Below are 27919 nucleotides of genomic sequence, written 5' to 3' on the forward strand. Positions count from 1 at the left end.
TGACTCCTCTTCACTGCCCCCTCCAAATCTTTCTTGACACTACACTCAGAGTGATCATTCTAAAATACAAATCTTATTCTATTACTCCTGTAGAAGACTGCAAAAAATGAGCTATAGGTTCCTCCCATTCCTGTACACAAAACCTTTCTACAACATGACTGTGCTGTCAGTTCCATCAAAAGGTACAGTCTATTTCTCCACTTCCCTAGATCTGGGGTGGTTTAATAACTTGATCTAACCAACAGATAGGTAAAGTAACAACACGGACTTCTGACATAGGCCTCCAGAGGCCTTCTAGACCACATGAAGAAATACCATCTAGGCATAGGAGAATGAGAGCATATGAGGCCCTCCAGACCAACCAGTGAATAGCCATTGCCAACTGCCTGATACAGGGGCAAGGCCAGTTGAGATCATCCAACTCCAATCAAGCCTGCAGATGACTAAAGAAGTATGAGTAACTCCAAAAAAATCCAGTGAAGAACCCCACACTGAGCCTAGCCCAAACTGCTAACCCAAAGAATATTTGTTTTAAGCCACTAAATTTTGGGGTAGTTTCTTATGTAGCAAATAGTAACTGATACAACTCCCCACCCCGTTGCCCTCATGATTAATTTTAAACTCTTAAGATTATTTTTGAGTCTCTTTTGTAACTCTCCAATATCATCCTTAGTCCAAACATAACTCAATGAAAAATGTGTGAGATTACCCTTCATCACAAACATCATTTTTTACTATCTTATTTAAAAGAGTAGATTGTGTAGTCACTATATGTTATAGACATTTGTGATTAGAAAGAGCAAACACAAATGTCTGAGAAATCATTTTTTGAACGCTAGACTACAAAAAAACACACAACACTTCACAGTATCAGTGGTGTTCGGAAGCAGGGGAACGTGGGTGACAAATGACTTAAAATATAAGCATGTGAAACATGTTACAACATGAATGAACCTTGAGGACACTATGCTAAGTGAAATAAACCAGTCACAAAAAAAAACAAATACTTTTTGATTCCACTAATATGTGGTATCTAAAGTAGAAGAACACATAGAAACAAAAGGTATGAGACTTCCCTGGTGGCGCAGTGGTTAAGAAACCACCTGTCAATGCAGGGGACACGGGTTCAAGCCCTTGTCCAGGAAGATCCCACATGCTGCGGAGCAACTAAGCCCGTGAGCCACCACTACTGAAGCCCACGTGCCTAGAGCCCGTGCTCCGCAATAAGTGAAGCCACCGCAATGAAGCCCGCTCACTGCAACAAAGAGTAGCCCCTGCTTGCTGCAACTAGAGAAAGCCCGTGTGCAGCAGTGAAGACCCAACGCAGCCAAAAAATAAATAATTTTTTTTAAAAAAACAAAAACAAAAGGTAGAATGATGGATGCCAAAGCCACAGGCCAGGGTAGGAGGAAAGAGGAAATTGTTGTTTAATGGGTATAAGTTTGGTTTGCAAGATGAAAATGTTCTGTCGATTAACAATGCAAATATAGTTAATACTACTGAACTGTACACTTAAAATTTACCATTTTATCCATTTTTATATTATGTGTATTTTACCACAATTAAAGAAAAATGTATATATACATACATTTACATATATAAGCATGTGGAATATTCGAAATCATGTAAGGGACCCCAAAAGGGCATTCTTCAATAGAAGGAAAGGAAGCCTGTGTGATTAATGATGAGGCATCCATATGGATTAAGACCTATTTCTTTCAAACATAAACTTCAAATAGAAAAAGCCAAGAGCAGTTGTAGGTCTAGACTTGTCTTTGAGCTTCCTCTCACATGTAGGGTACTCCAGGGTGCTAAATGCAGGAAGTTTTTAACTCAGTGATGATTTTCCTAGCATATTGAAAGTTAGCTTATAGGTAAATAAAAGGCATTGTCCATAGCATTCTGTTTAAAAGACTGTATACTACCCGTCATAGGAAACAGTAAGCACTGATTTTATTTTTTTAATATGAGGAATTAACATTGTATTGCTTAAGAAGGAAAACAACTTCTAGTCTCAGCTCTCTTTTGTGTGTGTGTGTGTGTGTGTGTGTGTGTGTGTGTGTGTACGCGGGCCTCTCACTGTTGTGGCCTCTCCCGTTGCGGAGCACAGGCGCTGGACGCGCAGGCTCAGTGGCCATGGCTCACGGGCCCAGCCGCTCCGCGGCATGTGGGATCTTCCCAGACCAGGGCACGAACCCGTGTCCCCTGCATCGGCAGGTGGACTCTCAACCACTGCGCCACCAGGGAAGCCCCTAGTCTCAGCTCTCTTAAGCCTACTGTGATTCTCTCCTAAGGAGACATGACAAGGGGTTTAACATCACTCTGGCTATAGTATAGAAGCTTGTAACTAGTCATCAAAACAAGACATGGTGCAAAACAAGTACTCCATGGATTTCATTCAAAGTAGGACACAGCAACAAACCAATGAATCACTGCACATATACTCCTAAAAGTTAGCTGATGAGCTTTAATACAAAGAACCAAAATATCAAATACATGAAAGGCAGTATTAAGGGAACTACATACTTGGACTTAGCACTTCTCTTCCACCTAATGTTTTATATAACAGTAGAGACTAATGAGTTTATTATCTTTCTGCATTCCTTTTTATGGAATATATACACTTAAAAATATTACAACTGTTACATGAACAAATGAAAGTCATAAAACCTTAAAGTAAGGGAATATACATGTTCTACTCTCCATAGGCAATCACAATGCTAGAAATCTGTCATATATTTTTATGAATGTACATTCACAGGTAAAAACATCCTTTTATATAAATGGTAACAGAATATACATATTACCTTTTTTTTTTTACCTTATTCTATATCTTTCCATGTCACTGTATACAAATAGCTACATGGTATTCCACTGTATGAATATAGCATTATTTTAACCATTCCACATTGATCGTTATCAATGGAGTTTCCACTTTTTCAATGTTGTTGCAATTAATAATTTTCATTTTAAAACTTTCTGAGATAATTTTAAACTTATAGAAAGCTGTAAAACCAGTAGAGTCCTTGTATACCCCTTACCAGCTTCCCCAAATGTTAACATCTTAAATAACTATGGTACAATTATTCAAACCTGGAAACTAACATTACTACACTACTTTAGCTAATCTACAAATCTTATTTGAATTCACTATTTTCCCCACTAATTTTTTCTTTTTCCTAGTTTAGGACCTAATCCAGGATTTCACACTGCATTTAGGTCTCATGTTTCCTTAAGCTTTTCCAATCTGAGATGATTCCTAAGATTTTTATTTTTCATGATCTTGACACTTTTGAGGAGTTCTGGTATATACTTCACCAGTTATTTTGTAGAATGCCCTTCAGTTTGAATATGTCTAATGTTCTCTCATGATTAGGTTGGAGATACTCATTAAAATTTTTTTATTGGGATATAATTCATATCCCATGAAATTCACCACTTTCAAATATACAATTCAGTGGTTTTTCATATATTCACAAAGTTCTAAAACCATCACCTAAAAAGAAATCTCATATCCATTAGCACTCACTCCCCATTTTCTCCTCACCCCATCCCCTGGTAACTGCTAATCTACCTTCTGTCTCTGTGGATTTGCCTATTCTAGAATCATATATAAATAGAATTCACAAACGTAATCATAAAACGTGTGGCTTATTGTGTCTTGCTGCTTCCATTCGGCACAATATTTTCAAAGTTCATCCATGTTCATTTTTCAGTTCTATGGCCAAACAATATTCCATTGTATAGATATACTGCATTTTGTGTATTCATTCATTAGTTTAATTGACACTTGAGTTTTTTCTACCTTTGGCTATTATGAATAGTGCTGCTATAAACACTGATGTACAAGTTTTTGTAGAAACATAGATTTCCAATTCCCTTGGCTATAACCAAGGAATGGAATTGTTGGGACAATTAATATCCTTTCATATATACAAATGTACAGCATTCTAGGATAAATTCCTGGAAGTAGAATTGCGCCAAAGGTTATATACACACTTTAAATTATAATAAGAACCAATTATAATCAAAAAGCTGTACAAACTGTGGGTAAAAAAAAATACACTTCAACTTACATCAGCTAATCAACTAATATCTCTAACATATAAAATTCTTCTAAAAAATCAAGAAGAAAAAGACTAACAACACAATAGTAAGATGGGCAAAAGGTAAGCACAAACAGTTCATAGAATAAGATATCAAATAGCACTTCAACAACTTCATTCATAATAAGAAAAATGCAAAATTGAGGTTTACTCAGATAATTTCTCACTATCAGAATAGCAAAACTTCCAAAGTTTCACAATATTCTCTTACACTGCTAATGGGATGAAAAATGGTACAATGTGGCAACATCTAGCAAAATTACTTACATATTTATCCTCCAAAGAAACAATCCCACTTTAGGGATTTGTCCCAAAGACAAAACGGCCAAAATATGAGGTGTCATACACACAAGGCTTTGGGAACACTCTGATAGTGCTTCTGCCTTCACAAGGGACTCGGTTCATTCAGTAAAGTACTGACAGAGTAGACTATAGTAAATCCACACACTGGAGTATTATACAGTAATAAAAGGAGATGTCTACATATTGCTTTGGAGCAATGATCAGAATATGTTGTTAAGTAAAAAAAAAGCAAGGCACACAATACTGTGCAATGTACAGTACTTTTTAATCTAAGAGATGATCAAATAATATGAATACCTATGCACACACATATATTTGCTTATATTAAAAAACAAAACACAGGTGGAAAGAAAAATAAGCAACCAAAGAAAAGCAGTTACATACAGAAGGAAGGAGGGAGAGAAATGGAGGCCACAGAGATGGTAGCAAGATTTCATACCTTGTTTTATATATTTGACTTTGGAACCATGTAAATGCGTTACCTAATTCTAAAACAAAATTAAATCCAAATGAAATAAATCAACCTGTGTATCAAGATGTTGTTTAGTTGCTTTAAAACACAGAATTTGAACGCACATCCTTAGAGGCTACATTCTAAGGGTCAAAAAAATCTTGAACTGTTTTAAAGTAATCATGTTGGTACTAATAACATTGTTTTTATTTCCTGAAACTTTCAAATGTAACTAGTAGAACAGAGTAAATAAGGTACTATGCTATTGTCTCTAGGAACCAAGATTTTCTTTGTAAGAGAAAAAGATACAAATATAAAATCAAAGAAGTAAATACTTGAAATCCTAAATCTGGTTTAAAAATATCAGTATAGATTATGATACACATTACCTTAAAGGAAAATAGTTACGATTTCCTAATTCTATTCACTGAAAAGACCTAGAAAAAAATGAGCAAACCCAACAGAAGCGAACATCTCCTAGAGCCCAGACTGTGGTCTTGAAATATCATTTCCCACTAAAAGAAAATTGAACTTTTTAGACAATGAGCTGATTCCAGGTTTGGGGCAAAATATGTACATGATCCTGGAACATATCTTTCCAAAAGCAAAGATGCTATCACAGACTACAGTCATATCAAAAGGATTCAGGAGCCAACCTGAAGGAAACGGCACTGGGCAAAGACTGAGTAAAAAGAGTAATGTCTGCCACAGATTGAAACATATATATATTCAAATTTGTAAGTCCATCAATCTTTGGTGGATGCTAGAAAACTAAGCCATTATTCTGAAAATTGGTAAATGTGGAGTAAAAAAAAAAAAAAGAGAGAAAGAGAGAAGCATTTATTCTGCTTTTCCATATCTCAGGGTAACCCAATACTGATTAGCTAAAGTTCTCCTTTTTAAGAATTTCAATAATGAATGAAGAAGGAATGATTAACATATAATCCTCACACTTTGTAATAAGCTCACTTAAATAGTAAATCTAGGCAATAACTATTAATGGCCGTGAAAGTCATTAGGTAAAAGTGAACAAGGTACTTCATGAAGGAATAATCAGACTAACACCTGAAACCTGATCATTCATAACATCACTAAGAGAGTCAAAGATTATTTCTTGCATCATGTGCTACAACAAGAAATAACACCATTTATAACTTATTCTTGCCAAAATAAAATAAAACAAACAAAAGCTTGGATTCAACTCAGCTGATACTTAAGGACCAGTTTACACAAAATGCAGATGAAATAAGACTGTGTTTCAACTGGTGGAGTAGGGGGATGAATATATGAGTGTATTCATAACTGAATATAAATAAAAAACAAAAAAAACTTTTTAAAAGTTACCAAAAATTTTAAAAAGAACCGGTCTCATTAACAGTGTTTGAAAATACCTGTTTCCCCATATTCTAAGACTACAAATAATTTTAAAATTTGTTAGATTTTTAAAATGATTATCATTTTATTTTGCATTTCTCTGATTACAAGTGAAGTTGAGCTTCTTTCCTATGATTATTAGGAATTTATATTTATTTTTCTATGAATTGTCTGTTCATTCTTTGCACACTTTTTTTCATAAAGAGTATAATCTTTCATATTCATTTATAGGACCTGTTTACAATCAATATCAAAGATATTTATATTGTGCAACATTAAATCATTCTCTCTCATCCACTAGCACCCATACCCTTTAAAAATAAAAGATACACCCTCTTTTATCTTTAGTAGAAGATGGTATTTAAGGTGAGAGTTTCAGCCATTTTGACCAGCCAGAATAACCTAGAAGGGTAGAGGGCAATTTCTTCCTACCAAACAGCTGGGATGAGAATGGGATGCAACTTTAGTGGCTGGAGACTACTTGCCCCAAAGCTGTTGCAGTAAGAGATGCTGGGACACCGGACAGAAGCCAGAAGAAGGTGAGAATTCCTACCACATCATTCAGTCTCCTGGATCTCTGCCTGCAGGGTGTGTTGGAAACAAGAGTACAGTGTGGTTGAGAGGTCCTGGTGCTCCGGCCACGTGTCAGGCCTGAGCCTCCAAGGTGGCAGGTCAAGACCAGGACATTGGACCACCAGCGACCTCCTGGCCTCACGTAATGTCAGTTGGTGAGAGCTCACCTAGAGACCTCTGTCTCAATACTAAGACCCAGCTCCACCCAATGGACAGCAAGCCCCAGTTCTTGATGCCCCATGCCAAACAACTAGCAAGACAGGAACACAACCCCACCCATAAGCAGAGAGGCTGCCTAAAATTGTAAGAAGTTCACAGATACCCCAAAACAGACCACCAGACACAGCCCTGCCCACCAGAAAGACAATATCCAGTCCCACCCACCAGAACACAGGTACCAGTTCCCTCCACCAGGAAGCCTACACAAGCCACGGAACCAAACTCACCCACTGGGGGCAGACACAAAAAACAGTGGTAACTATGAACCTGCAGCCTGCAAAAAGGAGACCCCAATCCCAAACACAGTAAGTTAAACAAAATGAGAAGACAGAGAAGTATGCAGCAGGTGAAGAAGCAAGGTAAAAAAGCCACCAGACCAAACAAATGAAGAGAAAATAGGCAGTCTACCTGAATAAGAATTCAGAGTAATGACAGTAAAGATGATCCAGGGGCTTCCCAGGTGGTGCAGTGGTTGAGAGTCCGCCTGCCGATGCAGGGGACACGTGTTCGTGCCCCGGTCTGGGAATATCCCACATGCCGTGGAGTGGCTGGGCCCGTGAGCCATGGCCGCTGAGCCTGTGCATCCGGAGCCTGTGCTCCGCAATGGGAGAGGCCACAACAGTGAGAGGCCCGCAAAAAAAAAAAAAATTAAGTACAAAGAGAAAATATTAAAAGCAGCAAGGGAAAAGCAAAAAACTACATACAAGGAAATCTCCATAAGGTTAACAGGTGATCTTTCAGCAGGAACTCTGCAAGCCAGAGGGAGTGGCAGGACATATTTAAAGTGATGAAAGGGAAAAACCTACAACCAAGATTACTGTACCCAGCAAGGGTCTCATTCAGATTCTACAGAGAAATTAAAACTTTTACAGACAAGCAAAAGCTAAAAGAATTCAGCACCACCAAACCAGCTTTACAACAAATGTTAAAGGAACTTCTCTAGGCAGGAAACACGAAGGAAAAGAACTACAAAAACAAACCCAAAACAATTAAGAAAATGGTAATAGGAACACACATATCGATAATTACCTTAGAAGTAAATGGATTAAATGCTCCAACCAAAAGACACAGACTAGCAGAATGGATACAAAAACAAGACCTGTACATATGCTGTCTATAAGAGATCCACTTCAGACCTAGGGACACATAAAGACTAAAAGTGAGGGGATGGAAAAAGATATTCCATGCAAATGGAAATCAAAGAAAGTTGGAGTAGCAATTCTCATATCAGACAAAATAGACTTTAAAATAAAGATTATTTCAAGAGACAGAAAAGGGCACTACATGATAATCAAGGGGTCAATCCAATAGGGAGATATAACGATTGTAAATATTTATGCACCCAACATAGGAGCACCACAATACATAAGTCAAATGCTAACAGCCATTAAAGGGGAAATGGACAGCAACACAATAATAGTAGGGTACTTTAACACCCCACTTTCACCAATGGACAGATCATCCAAAACAAAATAAAAAAGGGAACACAGACTTTAAATGACACATTATACAAGATGAACTTAATTGATATTTATGGGATATTCCATCCAAAAACAACAAAATACACTTTCTTCTCAAGTGCTCATGGAACATTCTCCAGAATAGATCATATCTTGGGTCACAAATCAAGCCTTGGTAAACTTAAGAAAATTGAAATCGTATCAAGTATATTTTCCGACCAGAAAACTATGAGACTAGATATCAATTACAGGAAAAAAAATTGTAAAAAATACAAACACATGGGGGCTAAACAATTCGTACTAAGTAACCAAGAGATCACCGAAAAAAATCAAAGAAGAAATCAAAAGATACCTAGAAACAAATGACAATGAAAACACGATGACCCAAAACCTATGGGATGCAGCAAAAGCAGTTCTAAGAGAGAAGTTGATAGCTATAAAAGCCTACCTCAAGAAACAAGAAAAATCTCAAATAAACAACCTGACCTTACACCTAAAGCAATTTGAGAAAGAAGAACAAACAAAACTCAAATTTAGCAGAAGGAAAGAAATCATAAATATCAGATCAGAAATGAAGGAAAGGATACCAAAGATCAATAAAACTAAAAGCTGGTTCTTTGAGAAGATATGCAAAATTGTTAAACCATTAGCCAGACTCATCAAGAAAAGCAGGGAGAAGACTCAAATCAACAGAATTAGAAATGAAAAGGAGAAGTAACAACTGACACTGCAGAAATACAAAGGATCATGAGAGATTACTACAAGCAACTATATGCCAATAAAATGGACAAAAATCGACAACTTCTTAGAAAAGCACAACCTTCCAAGACAGAACCAGGAAGAAATAGAAAGTATAAACAGAACAAGCACTGAAATTGAAACTGATTAAAAATCTTCCAACAAACAAAAGCCCAGGATCAGATGGCTTCACAGGCAAATTCTATTAAACATTTAGAGAAAAGCTAACACCAAACCCTCTCAAACTCTTCCAAAATACTGCAGAGGGAGAAGCACTCCCAAACTTATTCTACAAGGCCACCATCACCCTGATACCAAAACCAGACAAAGATGTCACAAAGAAAGAAAACTACAGGCCAATATCACTGATGAACACAGATGCAAAAATCCTCAACAAAATACTAGCAAACAGAATCCAGCAGCACATTAAAAGGATCATACACCATGATCAAGCGAGTTTTATCCCAGGAATGCAAGGATTCTTCAATATACACAAATCATTCAATGTAATAAACCATATTAACAAATTCAAAGAGAAAAACCATATGATCATCTCAATAGATTCAGAAAAAGCTTTTGACAAAATTCAATACCTATTTATGATAAAAACCCTCCAGAAAGTAGGCACAGAGGGAACCTACCTCAACATAATAAAGGCCATATATGACAAACCCAGAGCCAACATCATTCTCCATGGTGAAAAACTGAAACCATTTCCTCTAAGATCAGGAACAAGACAAGGTTGCCCAGTCTCACCACTATTATTCAACATTGTTTTGGAAGTTTTAGCCACAGCAATCAGAGAAGAAAAAGAAATAAAAAGAATCCAAATTGGAAAAGAAGAAGTAAAACTGTCACTGTTACAGATGACATGACACTATACATAGAGAATCCTAAAGATGCTACAAGAAAACTACTAGAGCTAATCAGTGAATTTGGTAGAGTAGCAAAATACAATATTAATGCACAGAAATCTCTTGCATTCCTATACACTAACGACGAAAAATCTGAAAGAGAAATTAAGGAAACACTCCCATTACCACTGCAACAAAAAGAATAAAATACCTAGGAATAAACCTACCTAAGCAGACAAAAGACCTGTATGCAGAGAACTATAAGACACTGATGAAAGAAATTAAAGATGATACAAACAGATGGAGAGATACACCATGTTTTTAAATTGGAAGAATCAACACTGTGAAAATGACTATACTACCCAAAGCAAACTACAGATTCAATGCAATCCCTATCAAACTAAAAATGGCATTTTTCACAGAACTAGAACAAAAAATTTCACAATTTGTATGGAAACAGAAAAGACCCCAAAGAGCTAATGTAATCTTAAGAAAAACAGAGCTGGAGGAATCAGCCTCCCTGACTTCAAGTTATGCTACAGAACTACAGTAATCAAGACAGTATGGTACTGGTACAGAGAAATATAGATCAATGGAACAGGATAGAATGCCCAGAGATAAACCCATGCACACATGGTCACCTTAGCTTTGACAAAGTAGGCAAGAATATGCGATGGAGAAAAGACAGTCTCTTCAATAAATCGTGCTGGGAAAACTGGACAACTACATGGAAAAGAATGCAATTTGAACACTTCCTAACACCATACACAAAAATAAACTCAAAACGGATCAAAGACCTAAATATAAGGCCAGATGCTATAAAACTCTTAGAGGAAAACATAGGCAGAACACTCTATGACATAAATCACAGCAAGATCCTTTTTGACCCACCTCCTAGAGTAATGGAAATAAAAACAAAAATAAACAAGTGGGACCTAAGAAAACTTAAAAGCCTTTGCACAGCAAAGGAAACCATAAACAAGATGAAAAGACAACCCTCAGAATGGGAGAAAATATTTGCAAATGAAGCAACTGACAAAGGATTAATCTCCAAAATGTACAAGCAGTTCATGCAGCTCAATATCTAAAAAACAAACAACGCAATCCAAAAATGGGCAGCACACCTAAACAGACATTTCTTCAAAGATATACAGATTGCCAACAAACACATGAACGGATGCTCAACATCATTAATCATTAGAGAAATGCAAATCAAAACCACAATGAGGTGGGGCTTCCCTGGTGGCACAGTGGTTGAGAGTCCGCCTGCCGATGCAGGGGACACAGGCTCGTGCCCTGGTCCAGGAAGATCCCACAGGCCGCGGAGTGGCTGGGCCCGTGAGCCATGGCCACTGAGCCTGCTCGTCCGGGGCCTGTGTTCCGCAATGGAAGAGGCCACAACAGTGAGAGGCCCGCGTACCGCAAAAAAAAAAAAAAAAAAAAAGAAAAAAGAATTAAAAATCATACTATGTTCTTGAACACAATGCAGCTAGGAATCAGTAACATAAGAAAATTTGGAAAATTCATAAATATGAACATTATTCAACATACTCCTAAATAGCCATGTGTCAAAAAAGAAATCACACAGAAAGTTACAAAACTTTCAGATGAAGGAAAAGGAAAACACAGCATATCAAAGCTTGTTAAATGCAGCTAAAGCAGTGCTTAGAGAGAAACTTACAGCTGTAAATGCCTGATTATTACAGAAGATCTGACATCAACAATCTAACTTTTCCCTGTAAGAAACTAGAAAAGAGAAAACTAAACACAAAGCAAGAAAAAGGAAACAGTAGATTAAAGCAGAAATAAATGCAATACAGAAAAGCAACACAGAAAATCAACAAAATGAAGTTGATATTTATGAAAATATGAAAAAATTGACAAATCTTTGGAAAACCAAAAAAAACTAGAGGAAGACTTAAATTGCTAAAATCAGAAATGAAAGAAAGGTTATAAGGCAGTACTTGGACATGTGTAAGCCAATAAGTTGGATTAACTGGATGAAAGAGACAAATTCCTAGAAATCTACTAAGGCTGAATCATAAAGAAGCAGAACATATGAACAGACCTAGAACTAATAAAGAGATTGAATCAGTGATCAAAAACCTCCTGACAAAGAAAAGCCCTGAACCTGATGGCTTCACTTTAAAGCAAACATTTAAAGAACACCAATCCCTCTCAAACTCTTCTCACAACTGACCACATTTTATCAACATTCTCTATGAAAACCGCATTACCTGTATAAAGCCAGACAAAGACCCTACCAGAAAAGACAACTAGAGACTAATTTTCCTTATGCTGTTGATGCAACAGTTCTTAACAATACGCCAGCAAACCAAATGCAGCAGTATATGAAAAGGGTTATACACCATGACCAAGTGAGATTTATTCATGGAATGTTAAGAATAGTTCACATATAAAAATCAACCAATGGAATACACCACATTAAAATGAAGGGGGGTAAAAACCCACATGCTCCATCTCAACTGATGCAGAAAAAGCATTTGAGAAAATTAACACCCTTTTATGATAAAAAAAAAGTTCCAAAAAACTAGTATTGAAGGAAATTATCTTATCTCAATATAAAGGCCACATATGAAAAATCCACACCTAATGTCAAAATAGTCAATGGCTGAAAAAACTTTTCCTCTAAGACCAGGAAGAAGAAAAAGATGCCCGCTTTCAGTTTCTATTCAACACAGTAGTGGAAGTTCTAGCCAGACTAATTAGGGAAAAAAAGAAATAAAAGACATCCAAACTGGAAAGGAAGAAGTAAAATTATTTGTTTGAGGATATCATGATCTTACATGGAATCTCAAGGAATCCTGAATAGCCAAAACAATCTTGAAAAAGAAGAACAAAACTGTAGTTCTCACACTTCCTGATTTCAAAACATAGTACAAAGCTAATCAAAACAGTGTGGTACTGGCATAAAGACAGACATATAGACCTAAGGAGTATAATAGAATCCAGAAATGAACACTTGCATAATGGTCAAATCATTTGCAACAAGGGTGCTAAGGCCATTTAATGAAGAAAGGACAGTCTCTTCAACAAACGTGCTGGGGAAGTTGGATATTCACATGTAGACCTTTTCTACCTTACATCATGCACAAAAAATTAACTCAGAATGGATTAAAGCCCTGAACATAAGAGCTAAAACAATAAAACTCTTAGATGACAACATAGGGGAAAAGCTTCATGACACTGGACTTGGCAACGATTTCTTGGATATAACACCAAAAGAAAAAGCAACAAAATAAAAAAATAGATAAATTGGACTTGATCAAAATAGAAAGCTTTTGTGCATTAAAGGACATTACCAACAGAGTAAAAAGACAACGCATAGAAGAAAACATTTGCAAATCACATATCTGATAAGAAATTAACATACAGAGTATATTTTTTAAAAGTCCTACAACTCAAGGACAAAAAAAAAATTGGGCAAAGAACAAATAAATACATGAAAAGACACTGAACATCACTAAGCATTAGGGGAATGAAAATCAAAAGCAAAATGAGATATTACCTGTGCTCATTAGGATGGCCATGACTAAAAAAAAAATTAAAATCAGAAAAAACAAGTGTTAACAAAGATTTAGAGAAACTGGAACCCTGGTGCACCGTTAATGGGAATGTAATATGCTACAACCACTGTGAAAAACAGTATGGGGTTCCTAAAAAAAAATTAAAAATAGAATTACCTAGAGGTCCAGCAATTCTGCTTTTGGGTATATACCCAAAAGAATTGAATGCAGGGTCTCCAAGAGGTATCTACACCCACGTTCACAGCAGCATTATTCACAACAGCCAAAAGGTAGAAGCCACCCAAGTGTCCATTGGTGGAGAATGTATGAACAAAATATGGTATATGCATGCAAGGGAATAGTTTTCAGCAGTACAAAAGACAGGACATTCTGACATGTTACAACACGGATAAACCTTGAAGACAATATGCTAAGTGAAATAAGCCAGTCATAAAAGGACAGTTGCTGTATAATTCAATTTATACGAGGTACCTAGAGTAGTCAGACTCATAGAGATAGATTGTAGATGGTGGTTGCCAGGGGCTGGGAGGAGAGGGAATTGGGGAGTTATAGTTTAATGGGTACCGAATTCAGTTTGGGATAATGAATAAGTTCTGGAGATGGACAATGGTAATGGTTGCACAACAACTTTAATATACTTAAATGCCACTGAACTATGAACTTAAAAATGTCTAAGATGATAAATTTTATGTTATGTATATATTGCTACACTAAAAAACAAGCAACTCAAAACAGATCACAGACCCCAAAATTAGGTCCCTTAGTTTCATGATGAGTTTGTATACACAACACTATTGTCACCACCCATGCAAGAAAAAGTTATGTTGGACTGTATTACAGTTAAAAACTCGTGTTTAACAAAGAGTTAAACTTTTGTGCGTATATAATACATATAACAAGCAAATATAAAGAAGAACCAAACAGAGACAAAGAATACAATAAGTGAAATGAAAAATACACTAGAAGGAATCAACAACAAACTGAATGATACAAGGGAATGGATCAGCAAGCTGGAAGACAGAGTAGAAATCACTGTAGCAGAACAGACAAAAGGAAAAGAAAGAAAGGAGGACAGCCTAAGAGACCTTTAGAACAACATCAAGCATACTACATTTGCATTATAGGGGTCCCAGAAGGAGAAGAGAGAGAAAACATATTTTAAGACATAATAGCTGAAAATTTCCTTAACTGGGGAAAGGAAACACAGACCTCCAGGTCCAGGAATCACAGACATCCCAAACAGGATCAACCTAAAGAGAACCACACCAAGATAAACAGTAATTAAAATGGCAAAAATAAAAGATAAAGAGAGAATAAAAGCAACAAGTTACATTCAAGGGAATTCCCATGAATATCAGCTGACTTTTCAGCATAAACTCAGCAGACCAGAAGGAAGGGACATGATATTTAAAGTGATGAAAGGGGAAAACCTACAACAAAGAATTTCATTCAGATTTGATGGAGAGATCAAAAGTTTCACAGACAAGCAAGCTAAGAGTTCAGCACCATCAAACCAACTTTACAAGAAATGTTAAAAGGAACTTTTCTAAGAGGAAAAAAAAAGAAAAGGGCCACAACTAGAAACATGAAAATTATAAAAGGAAAAATCTCATTGGTAAAGGCAAATATACAGTAAAGGTAATAAATCAGCCATGTATAAAGCTAGTAGGGAAAGTGTAAAGAAAGAAGTAGCAAAATCATCTATATCTGCAATAAGCAGTTAAGGGATACGCAAAACAAAAAGATGTAAAATAGAATGTCAAAAACAGTAAATGTGGGGTGGCAGGACTAAAAATGCAGGGTTGTTAAAATGCACTTGAACTTAAGAGACCACAAGGGATCAATCCTAAAGACCAAAAGCCAACATATTGAGAAGAGTGAAGCTTATGAATGTAATGAGCCCACCAGGTCCTTGGTAATATTAAACTGCTAAGCACAGCACACTATTCCTGGATTTCTTATGTACAATAATAAATCTCTTTATCAAATACATTATTATGTCATGCACAACGTTAAAATGAAATATTTGAGTTTGATATTTTAAGGAACCAAGTCTATAACTATGTAAACTGTTGGCTCCATCATACTTCTGGACAGAAAAAAAATTATTTTAAAATACATTCTAATTGAAAATTGGTACTCCATAGTTGGAAAGTACTGCCACAAGATTCAGTCAGTCATCTCTGCTTTACTATAAAAGACATGTAGGAAAAGTATGTTTCACTATTAGCCCTCAATATTTTAATAATTCATACTTATGATACTTTCTGCTTATATCATATATACCTGGTTAGTAAAATGCTCCATCAAAAATAAATTTTTTACTAGAAAGCTTTTAAATATAAACACGAGGAGAACACAAATGGTTTTAAAAAGCAAATAAATGACTATACCTAAAGGCTTTGCTTTTCTTCCTCCTACCTAATAATATTGGAATGCAAGTCAGAAAAACAATTTTACTGCTTATTTCTCCAGATGAAATGACTTTTTCGCAAAACTTTAAAAAAAATTGTCAGTCTCGGGCTTTCCTGGTGGCGCAGTGGTTGAGAGTTCACCTGCCGATGCAGGGGACACAGGTTCGTGCTCCGGTCCGGGAGGATCCCACATACCGCGGAGCGGCTGGACCCGTGAGCCATGGCCGCTAAGCCTGCGCGTCTGGAGCCTGTGCTCCACAACGGGAGAGGCCACAACAGTGAGAGGCCCGCGTACCGCAAAAAAAAAAAAAAAATTTGTCAGTCTCACATTAAATAGCTGAATAAATGACATGGCTATCATGTAGGACAGACCAAGCACTCATTAAATATTTGTAAAAGAACTGCTTTTCCCTCACTCAAGTTTTCAAACTTAATTTATCAACTACCAACCAACTTAAAGCAAACTAAGATCCCAAGAACTGTCTTTGTAAATATTCCTATTTCTATCAACATTCTTTAACAATAAAAATACTCAACTCCAGGGCGTTCCCTGGTGGTCCTGTGGTTAGGACTTGGCGCTTTCACTGCTGTGGCCCGGGTTCAATCCCTGGTCTGGGAATTAGGATCCCGCAAGCTATGTGGCACAGCCCAAAAAAAAAAAAAAAAAAATTAAACTCCAAGGGATCAATTCATTCAACACATATTTGTTGAGCTCTACCATATGTCAGCTAGATGCTGGGAACCATGGCAGCAATAGAAGAAACTATCCCGGCTCCCACTTCATGAAATGTAAAATTTAATATGGAAATAAACACTCTGAAGGACAAGGACACAGGTGAGGGACAGTCTATTACAAAGGATTCTGAGATACACACAGGCAAAAATTATCCTTTTACAGCAGCAGCAATAGACACCATGCCAAGCCCTGATCAAAGCACATTACTATCATTTTATCCTCACTACAATCTTTTGACACAGGAACTATTATTATCCCCACTTTATAGATGACAAAACTCAGATGCACAGAGCTTAAGTACTTGCCTGATTCAAGTGATTAGTAAGTGGCAAAGCTGGTATTACATCCAGGGAGTCACATACCTCCAGAGTATGTGCTACTAACCACTTGTATTACTTACAATGCCTTTCTTAGAGAGCCCGAATTTCTCCACAAATAGAATCAGCACATACATATGGTAGGTAGCCTGGACTGCAGCAACCTGAGTTAAGTGGTAATAGGAGTCTCAGGCAAAGTAAAGCACAGACCTTTACTTACCCACCTATCCCTTACCCACACTAAGAAGTCTGGCCTGGATAGTGTGTATCTAGGCAAAGGACAATCTTCACCAACCCCTTCACCTGCTTTCTCAACATGACCTGAAAAGTCCAGATGAACTAGGACATCTGGCTTTTGTCAATCAGGTCATCTGCTGCCAACTGGAAAAAGATAAGGTTGAAAGCTACTCCCTTTGTCCCCCACATAACCCCCAACTCAAGGATCACAGTACACAGTAAACACCAGTGACTTGTCGACATAGAAGCAAGAGAGAGTCTATCATATATACCAACTGAATAAAACTGAAAGCCCACAAAGAAATCCATATATCTATGTCCAACTGATTTTTGCCAACAGTGCCAAACCCATTCAATCAATGAGCAAACAACAGTCTCTCCAACAAATGATGCTAAGACAACTCAATTTCCACATATAAAGAATGAAGGTGGAACCCTACCTCACACCACACACAAAAATTAACTCAAAACAGATGAATGAACTAAGCTAAAAGCCATAAAACTCCTAGAAGAAAACACAGAGATAAATCTTAGATTTAGTAATGGATTCTTAGACATGACTCCAAAATGACAAGCAACAAAAGAAACAACATATATCGAGCTTCAACAAAATTACAAACTTTTAAAATAAACCAAAGACCTATGGGGAGGGATAAATTAGGAGTTTGGGATTAGCGGGGAAAAAAATAGACCTAAACATAAGACCTAAAACTCTAAAACTCTTAGATGACAACATAGGGGAAAAGCTTCACAACATTAGATTTGACAATGATTTCTTGGCAATGACACCAAAACACACAGGCAACAAAAGTAAAAATAGATAAACTGGACTTTATAAAAATTTAAAACTTGTGCATCAACGGACAGAATCAACAGAGTGAAAAGGCAACCTATGGAGAAAATATCTGCAAAACATGTATCTGATAAGGAGTTAATCCAAATAATCCAATTCAAAATCTAATGAAAATATACAAATGGCCAAACAAGCATATGAGAAGATGTTCAACATGCTAATCATTAGGAAAATGCAAAATCAAAATGAGATATCACTTCATACACATCAGGATGGCTACTATCCACAACAAAAACAAAACAGAAAATGACAAGTGTTGGGCTTCCCTGGTGGCACAGTGGTTAAGAATTCTCCTGCCAATGCAGGGGACACGGGTTCGAGCTCTGGTCCACGAAGATCCCACATGCCGTGGAGCAACTAAGCCCATGCACCACAACTACTGAAGCCCACGTGCCTAGAGCCCGTGCTCCGCAACAGGAGAGGCCACCGCAGTGAGAGGCCCACACACTGCAATGAAGAGTAGCCCCTGCTCGCCACAAGTGGAGGAGGCCCATGTGCAGCAACGAAGACCCAATGCAGTAAAAAATAAATAAATAAATTTATTAAAAAAATAAAAGTTAACTGTATTCTGTATTGTAAAAAAAAAGAAAGAAAGAAAACGACAAGTGTTGATGAGGAGTTTCTCCACCTGAGAAACTAGAACCCTTGTGCACTGTTGGTGGGAATGTAAAATGGTGCAGCCACTATGGGAAACAGTATAATGGTTCCTTAAAAAATTAAAAATAGGGCTTCCCTGGTGGCGCAGTGGTTGAGAGTCCGCCTGCCGATGCAGGGGACACGGGTTCATGCCCCAGCTCGGGAGGATCCCGCATGCTGCGGAGCGGCTGGGCCCGTGAGCCATGGCCGCTGAGCCTGCGCGTCCGGAGCCTGTGCTCCACAACGGGAGAGGCCGCAACAGTGAGAGGCCCGCGTACTGCCAAAAAAAAATAAATAAATAAAAATAGAATTATCCAATGATCTAGCAATTCCACTTCTGGGTAGATATGCAAAAGAACTGAAAGTTGGATCTCAAAGAAATATTGGGTTGGCAAAAAAGTTTGTTCGGGTTTTTCCATAATATGTTAACAATTTGGTCAACCCAATATTTGTACATTCATGTTCAGTGGCATTATTCACAATAGCCAAAAGATAGAAACAACCTAAGTGCTCATCAAAAGATAAATAGAGGGCTTCCCTGGTGGCGCAGTGGTTGAGAGTCCGCCTGCCGATGCAGGGGACACGGGTTCGTGCCCCGGTCCGGGAAGATCCCACATGCCGCGGAGCGGCTGGGCCCGTGAGCCATGGCCGCTGAGCCTGCGCATCCGGAGCCTGTGTTCCGCAACGGGAGAGGCCACAACCGTGAGAGGCCCGCGTACCGCAAAAAAAAAAAAAAAAAAAAAAAAAAAAAAAAAAAAAGATAAATAGAGAAAATGTGGCACATACAGAAAATGGAATATTATTCAGCCTTAAAGGAAGGAAAGGCCTTCCCTGGTGGCACAGTGGTTAAGAATCCACCTGCCAACACAGGGGACATGGGTTCGAGCCCTGGTCCAAGAAGATCCCACATGCCGAGGAGCAACTAAGCCCATGCACCACAACTACTGAGTCTGCACTCTAGAGCTTGTGTGCCACAACTACTGAATACCGCGTGCCTAGAGCCCGTGCTCTGCAACAAGAGAAGTCACAGTAATGAGAAGCCATGCGCCGCAAAGAAGAGTAGCCCCCACTTGCCTCAACTAAAGAAAGCCCGTGAGCAGAAATGAGGACCCAACGCAGCCAAAAGCACGGAGCAACAAGGACCCGACGCAGCCAAAAATAAATAAATAAATAATTTATTTTTTTTAAAAAATGGAAATCCTGACACATGCCATACATGCCTTCAACAATCTTGAAGACAACATGTCTTGAGGACATTATGCTAAGTGAAATAAGCCAGTCAGAAAATGACAAATTATGTATATGACTCCACTTATATGAGGTATCTAGAGTAGTCAATACTCAGAAACTGAAGGCAGAATGGTGGTTACCAGGAGCTGGAGTAAATGGGAAGTTGCTCTTTAATGGATATAGAGTTTCAGTTTTAGAAGATGAAAAAGTTCTGGAGATTGGTTGCACAACAATGTGAATATACTTAACACTACTGAACTATACACATAAAAATAATTAAATTGTAAATTTTGTTACAATTTACAATTTTGTATATTATATCACAATTAAAATTTTTTCTTAAATCAACTGTATTTCTATATATTGGCAACAAACAGTTGTGAATTTAAAATTTCTTAATAATTTACATTTATATTACATTTACATGTTCAATAGCACCTAAAACATGTGATATAGGGAAAATGTGACAAATGACACAAAAGACCTGTTGAAACTTATAAAGCACAGTTGAAAGAAATTAAAGATCTAAAATAAATGGAGAAATACCTCATTTATGGATCAGAAGACTATACTGTTTTCAATTCTTCCTAAACTGATCTTCTGGATCAACAAAAGCCCAATGAAAATATCAGCAGGCTTTTTTGTAGAAACTGACAAGCTGATTCTATAATTCTAAAATGCAAAGGACCCAGAATAGCCAAAACAGTTTTAAAAGAGAAGAACAAGGTTGTAGGACAAACTCTATTCGTTCCAAATCTTACTATGAATCTCCAGTAATAGCGATTGAATGGTACTGATGTAAAGATAAACAAACAGATCAATGAAACAAAATAAAGAATCCAGAATAGACTGACACATACATGGATAACTGAATTTTGACAAAGGTGCAAAGGCAATTCAGTGAATAAGTCTTTTCAACAGAAGAGGCAACAATTCACGTTACCATATGCAAAAAAAGAACTGCCACTAATACTGTACACCATATAAAAAATTAATTCAAAATGGGTCATAAACCTAATTGTAAAATTTAAAAACATTCTAAAAATATAAAAGGAAATTATTGTGATACTGAGTTAGGATTTCTTGGATATGAAACCAAAAACACAATCCCTAAAGAGCATATTGATAAAATTAAATTTCATTAAAACTTCTGCTGAGAAGAAAATATTTGCAAACATATATCTGATAAAAGACTTACAACCCCAATATATAAAGAACTCTTAAAACTCAATTATAAGATAATAAACGACCCAACAACAACAAATAAATAGGCAAAAGATGTGAACAGACACTTCACCAAGAGGATATACAAATGGCAAGTAAGTTTACGGAAAGATGTTGAACATAATTAGCCATAGGGAGATGCAAAATAAAAGCATGGTAAGATACCACTACAGACCTACTTCTAGTAGGTAGGGCTAAAATTGACTGACCAAGTGTTGATGAGGATGTAGATGAACTCTCATAGTGCTAGTGCCAATGCAAAATTAAAATTTAAAAACTTTCAAAACAGCTGGGCAGTTTCTTAAAAAGTTAAACAATACACCTACCATATGATCCAGCCATTCCACTTATTTACTTAAAAGAAAATAAAGTATACTCCATACAAAGACTGGTTCATGAATGCTCATCGCCGCTTTATTTGTAACCGCCAAAAACTGGTGATAAACCAAATGTTCACCAAGAGATGAATGGATAAACAAACTGATACATCCATACAACTGAACACTACTCAGCAACAAAAAGGAATGCACTACTGATTTATACAACAACATGAATAAATCTCAAAATAATTTATCTGAGTTGAAAAAAGCCAGACCAAAAAGAATATATTCTGTATGAGCCCATTTATATAAAACTTAAAATAATTAAAACTAATATATAGTAACAGAAAGTAGATAAATGCTTGCCTGGGAAGGTGGAGGTGGATAGAGGATGTACAAATGGGCACAAGGAAACTTTTAGGGGTGATGGATATGTTCACTATGTTGATTGCAGTAACGATTTCACAAGTGTCAAAACACAAATCTGTACACTGTAAACATATATAGTTTTTATAATTACATTTCAATAAAGCTGTTTTTAAAAGACAAGCAAATACAAAGCTACATATAAAAAAGTCAGGCATCTAGATAGGAAATTGACCAAACTTCACAAATATGATGTTTTTTGCAGGGTTAAAAACTCTTATTTTTTATAATTGATTACAGATACTAAGGACAAATTTCTCTTCCAATTTTCATATAACAATGCCCTTGCTACGCCACAACCTCTTTCCCCAGGGCACATATCAGATTTCATAAACCACTTGTGAAGGTTCTATGAGACACTACACTAGAAGGAGGGAGAGAGGGAAGGAAGGAAAGAGAAAGAAGGGGGAAAGGAGAGAGAAAACACCAGCAAGAAGGAGAATGAGGAATAAAAAGACGCTTCCATAGTGTAATAAAGCATGTTTATCTCACCTGTATAGCTAACATCATTCTTGACAGTGGAAAAAGTATATATTCCTGGTATGCAGAGAAGGCTGTGCACTTTTACAATTACTACTGAACATTTTCCTGGATATAGTTCATATAATACAGAAATAAGACATGAAATTAATGCCACTTGAAAAATTCATGAATATTTATCCAGAAGACCCTAAAGAATATTTTTTAAAGATAAGGTAAAAATTACCAATGTCAGCAATAAAAAAAAAATAGACTAAAGATCCTACAGTAATTAAAAAGAGCCTAAGAGGCTGTTAGGAACAACTTTATGCCAATTAATTTGAAATTTTAGATGAAGTGGACAAATTCCTAGGAAAATACAACTTACTAAAATTGACAGAAAGAAACAGAAAATCAAACGGAAAATCTACATTGTTCTAGAACTACATTAGCCAAAAAAACTGAAGAACCACAAAGTTCTACAACTGTATTACCATCTTACACAAACTCTTCAGAGAATAAAACAGACTCTCCAATCTGTTTTATAAGTCCAACCAAAACTTATATAAAAGCAACAAGCTAATTTCATTGATAAGCATAATTACTGGTTTAAACTAGACTAATTTACTTCTCTAACACACATTCATTTTAGACTATTTTAGATTAAAGGACTATTTTAGATTAAAATATACACAGCTGTAGTTCCTGTCTTCAAAGACTTAATCTAGTAAGAAAACCAGTGGGAAAGGATGCTCAGATATCCTAAGAAGCAAGTTTTACAAAATCCTGCCTATACTAGGCCTAAGAACAACATAACAGCAGCAACAACGTCTGTGTTCTGATAAAGGCTTGAAAGTTGACTAGAGATCTGCATAATTCTTAATATGAAATATAAATGTTTCTGCTATGAAAGCACAATGCATTTACTTTTATGAATTGCGATAGATCAACCGTTCACAAATGCTTTTCATTTCTTTTATCTGCTATAATTTACTTAACAGAGTTTGGTTGTGCTAATGTCCCAGTACTATTTTATTACTAAAATGATCATACTGATTCCTAACAGTGTTAAGAATTGAAAGCTAATTAAAAAAAAAATTCCCCTAAAATGTCCCTAGGTCCGCTCTCACTTTTTTTTTTTTTTTTTTTTTTTTTTGGCCGTGCCACCCATGGGATGTGGGATCTTAGTTCCCTGACCAGGGATGGAACCCGTGCCCTGCTGCAGTGGAAGCGTGGAGTCTTAACCACTGGACCGCCAGGGAAGTCCCCTCTTTCACCTCTTTACAAACAAAACATATCTAGTCATTTTAGCCTTTTTTTGGGGGGTAACAAACTGCCCTTGAGTACTATTTCCATTTTGCCTATAAAGTATATAATATTCTTGTCCTTATAAATCAAAATTAGTCTTTACAGGAGCCCCTCTGAAACGGTCTGAGGAAAATCAACTAAAAACACATCAAATGTCACCAGAATGGCATTGATCCTGAGAGGCCCTACATCAGAGATCTTAACTGGTATCTAAGTACTGGCTTTTTGGAGTCAATGAACATTCTGAAATACACAGTATGCTAAACTCAGTTGTGTTTTCTTTGCAGAAAATCCTTAATTCTCTTCAGATGCTCAAAGGTAAATGATTCCAAAAGGATATGCATTCAATGATAATGCAAATAATTCTGACACAACATTTCAAGGTGTATGTACACGCACAATTAGGAAGGGATAGGGCAAAGAAAGGACAATAAAACAAGAACTTATTTACTATACAAAACTCCCTTTTCTAGATTGCAATCGTCTCTTAGAATAAATATGTGATTCCCTTCTATTATTCAGGTCAATACATCTCTTTGCCAAACAAGGTAGAAAAGTTTCAGCTGATTTCCTGTATGTGGGCAGTCTTGCTTGTGCTTCTGGCATCGAAACTGAAACCATGAATACACTAGAATCAAGCTATAAGGAAATTCCAACACATTAAAATGAAGTCAAGTCTTGGAGGCCAAAGAATGTAGCACCTGGAAGCAATACTAGAAAGAAACTGCAAACAGGAAAGATGTATAATTTGGGGGTACTGGCATATGACACGAACATATATGATTAAAGACATTCACTGCTTTCCCAGGCAACACACATTACAAAAAGCACCAGTGGCTGAACCCTGCTACCTACCCATGCTATAGTCATCTAAGTAGAGCAAGCACCAAAACTCACTGTCAGAATTCACTGCAATTTATCAATACTGACTAGACACACCCTAAGAGGTAAGGAAAGACTGGACAGGCATCTGTTTGTGCCTAAATTAGCATCAACTCACAGGGAAAGCAATCAGGGAATAAACTGTCTCAGTTTCTTTGAGTACACATTCCTCAAAAACTCCTGTTCTAAGCATATAAAATCAGCAACTTTAACTTTTAGGTTGGGGTCTAGTTCCTCTATAGATTAGTAAATGGGAGAGAAATGAATGCTTTTTATCAGACAAGGATCACCATACATTCTGACCAATCATTCATGCTTAAAATATTGAGAAATAATAACAATAAAAGCTAATATTTATTGAGGACTTAGCAGGTGCCAGGTTGTAGTAACCCTCACAATTCTCTGAGGTAAACACTATCATTAATGTGGAGAGGTTATATAACTTGCCCAAAGTTATACAGGTAATAAAAAGTGGGAACTGGGATTCCAAGCATGCTCACCTAATCACTATGCTTTAATGCTTCAACCTGCCAGGTTATTTTTTTTATCCTATAAGCCAAAGAGAGCCAATGAAAATATTTAAGGACAGCAGTAATGATCATATTTACACGTTAGATTACACTAATCAATACTATGGAGAGCAGCATGATGATGAAGTAAGCAAGGGTCTCAAGAGATAGTCAAAATCTAGGTCAAAAATGCTAAGGAACTGAACCACAGGAATGCAGAAAGGATAAAAAACCTAAAATCTTTACCTGGTAAACTTAGCTAGACTTACTAACTTATTGGATGAAGGGATGGGAAAGGATGGAGTCTACCTCTCAGGTTACTAGCTTGGCCACTGGTAATTATGGTCTATCAATTCAAAGACAGGAGGAGGAGCTGGCAGTTTCATTTCCCTTAGTCGGCAGGAAGATAAGTCTACATTTTATGTAATCAAAAACAAAACGAGAAAAACCAATTCTATAGAATTTCCCTCCTCCTACCAAAAACACTTTCCCACTTTCCAGAAATCTTATCTTCGAAATGAAGAACTCCTAATTTTTTTTCTCAAAAATAAGAAGACACTTGGGCAGGAAGGGGCCTTCAACATCATTTAGCATTCTTGAAAAGCAAATTAAATCTGAAGCCGACTGCATATAATTTAATTTCCCTAAAATTTCTATTTTCTTTGGGAAAAGTCTCCTTGGCATTAGTTTCTATTCATTGTACTGTTTCTATATTTCCTGTCCTAAATAGAAAAAAATATATCTTTGAGAAATGACACTCTATGCTTAGAGTTCCAACGTCAGACACTTAAGCGCCACTGACAGCCTGTTCTGCTGAATCCAGGCCAATTAAACCAGTGCTTCGGAAGCCATCTGAATCTCATGTGAAACTGTTAAAAGAGATTAGCCTGAATACGCTCCTCAGTTGGGCCCTGGGATAGGCAGCTTCCTCTGAAATCCTGCTCACCAACCGCTTCTGCGACCGCCTAGAGAACCATGAAGGAACAGGAAGGCGCTGCCCAGCCTCCACCGCCAGCTTCCCGGTCCAGGGCCCAATGCCGGTTCTAAAGGTTCTCCATACATCTTCTAAGTAGGCTCAAGCCAGAAAGTGCACCATGAAAATAGTATCCACTGTCACGTGTATGGAGAACTCTGAAAGAACCAAATTACTTATATTCACGGTCCCACGTCGGGTGTCTTTTAAATCAATAACCAAGTCGCCTACATTTTTGTCTAGCGATGAGCAGTGCTAGGAAAGCCTAGCAGTGATGAATTCGGCTGGCTGACACGGAAAAGGACAGGCTTTCCGACAGCCAGAGCCCCTCGAGCCGACGCGGAGGATCAGTATATCCTCATCCCCAGGCGACCCAGGCCCCAGCCCCGCATCAGGCGTCCCCGGACTCCGGCCGCGACGCCGCCCAACCTCCCCTGGCTTGGGGCTTCGGGCTGAGTAAAGCGTCCGAACTCCGAGCCCGCGCTCACCGAGCTGCCACTCGCGGCCCGCGCGCTCGCGCGCTTCTCCACCATGGCTCCCGCCTCGGGCTCCGACGCCGCCTTCTCCTCCCTCTCCAGTGGAGATTCCGCGTTCATGCCGCTGCCATGCCCGCGCCGGCTAGGGGTGTTCCGGGACTACAGCTACGCCGCAAATGCGGCGGCGGGGCCCGCGCTCTCATGGGCTCCGCGGCCCAAAGCGGCCTGCGGTTCAGGCGGCGGCGCCAGTGGCGACTCCGAGGGCTGTGAGCGCTGCCGAGGCCGGAGCAGCAAGAGAAACGAGGCGAGAAGAGCAGCTAAAAGCGGGCACAAGCCACAGCCACGAACAGAACTCAACTCAGAAAGCTGCCAACAGCGTCTCCAGCGGCCGAGGTAGCCCCGCTCCGCTTCCCCACAAGCCGGCGAGGGGCAGGAAGCCCCGCCCCGGATCTCAGCTCCCGCCACAAGTTCGTCGCCTGCGCCCAAAGCCTCAGCAGCGCCCGCCCACCTCAGGCCCCGCCTCCACGTTTCCGGGCCTCCTTGGCGTCAGGACTCCGCAGCACGCCGGAAATGCGTCATCTCCCAAGGCCCCCAAGAGTAGTTTCTTTTTCCTGAGACAGAACCGGACCTGGTGAGCTGAGGGTGTCAGGTGCAGGGGGTTTTGTTAGTGACTGCACTTCTGGTCTTGGTTTGGTGCCGCCAACAAGTATATGGATGGGCACGTTCAGACACGGATACAGAGCCCCGGGATCTGGAATCCCGAACCGGGGAAGTGCCGTATGCTATAACTACGATATTCTGTTCCTCTTCAAAGTCTATAAAGAAGCTGACAGAGAGCTTACCTGGGCTGTGGGATTCATGAGAAGGACAGTCTTAGGAAACATACAGATTCCTGTTCCAATCCAGAGCTACTTGATGGTACCAACGTGGTGTATATGAACTGATTACTCAAAGTCTCAGATCATGTTTGGGTAAAGTGCTGATGTACAGAAATCAGCTAACACTAATTGTGGCTCTATAAATGTTATGATTACTGTCTGGAAAGGACCTTGTGAGATATTCCTACTTTGCAGATGCCAACCTAAGCTCCAAAAGTAAAGTGGCTTGGCTAGTTAAAGAGTTAATGTGATAGATAGGACCTGCTCCACGAATTTGGGGAACAAATATAGTCAGAATATTTTTTATTAGGTGTTTGAGAATTCGATGCCTATTTGAAAGAAGACAAACACTGAAACTCTGAAGAACTTATGTCTTCCTCCTTATTAAAGAGACCCAGGTGGACTTAACTGAAAA

The 27919-nt window shown here is 38.0% G+C and overlaps 1 protein-coding gene across 1 annotated transcript in view; it reads right to left on the bottom strand.

Moving 5' to 3' along the window:
* Positions 1–27029, bottom strand: part of MFSD14B (major facilitator superfamily domain containing 14B) — an 81792-nt gene extending 54763 nt beyond the window's left edge. The window contains exon 1 of the mRNA XM_082656536.1: positions 26639–27029. Within this exon, the coding sequence (XP_082512662.1) occupies positions 26639–26746 (108 nt within the window). The 5' untranslated portion in view covers positions 26747–27029. The remainder of the gene's footprint in view (positions 1–26638) is intronic.
* Between the last annotated feature and the right edge of the window lie 890 nt (positions 27030–27919).

Source organism: Grampus griseus (genome assembly GCF_964374135.1).
Source record: "Grampus griseus genome assembly, chromosome: 6".
NCBI lineage: Eukaryota > Metazoa > Chordata > Mammalia > Artiodactyla > Delphinidae > Grampus > Grampus griseus.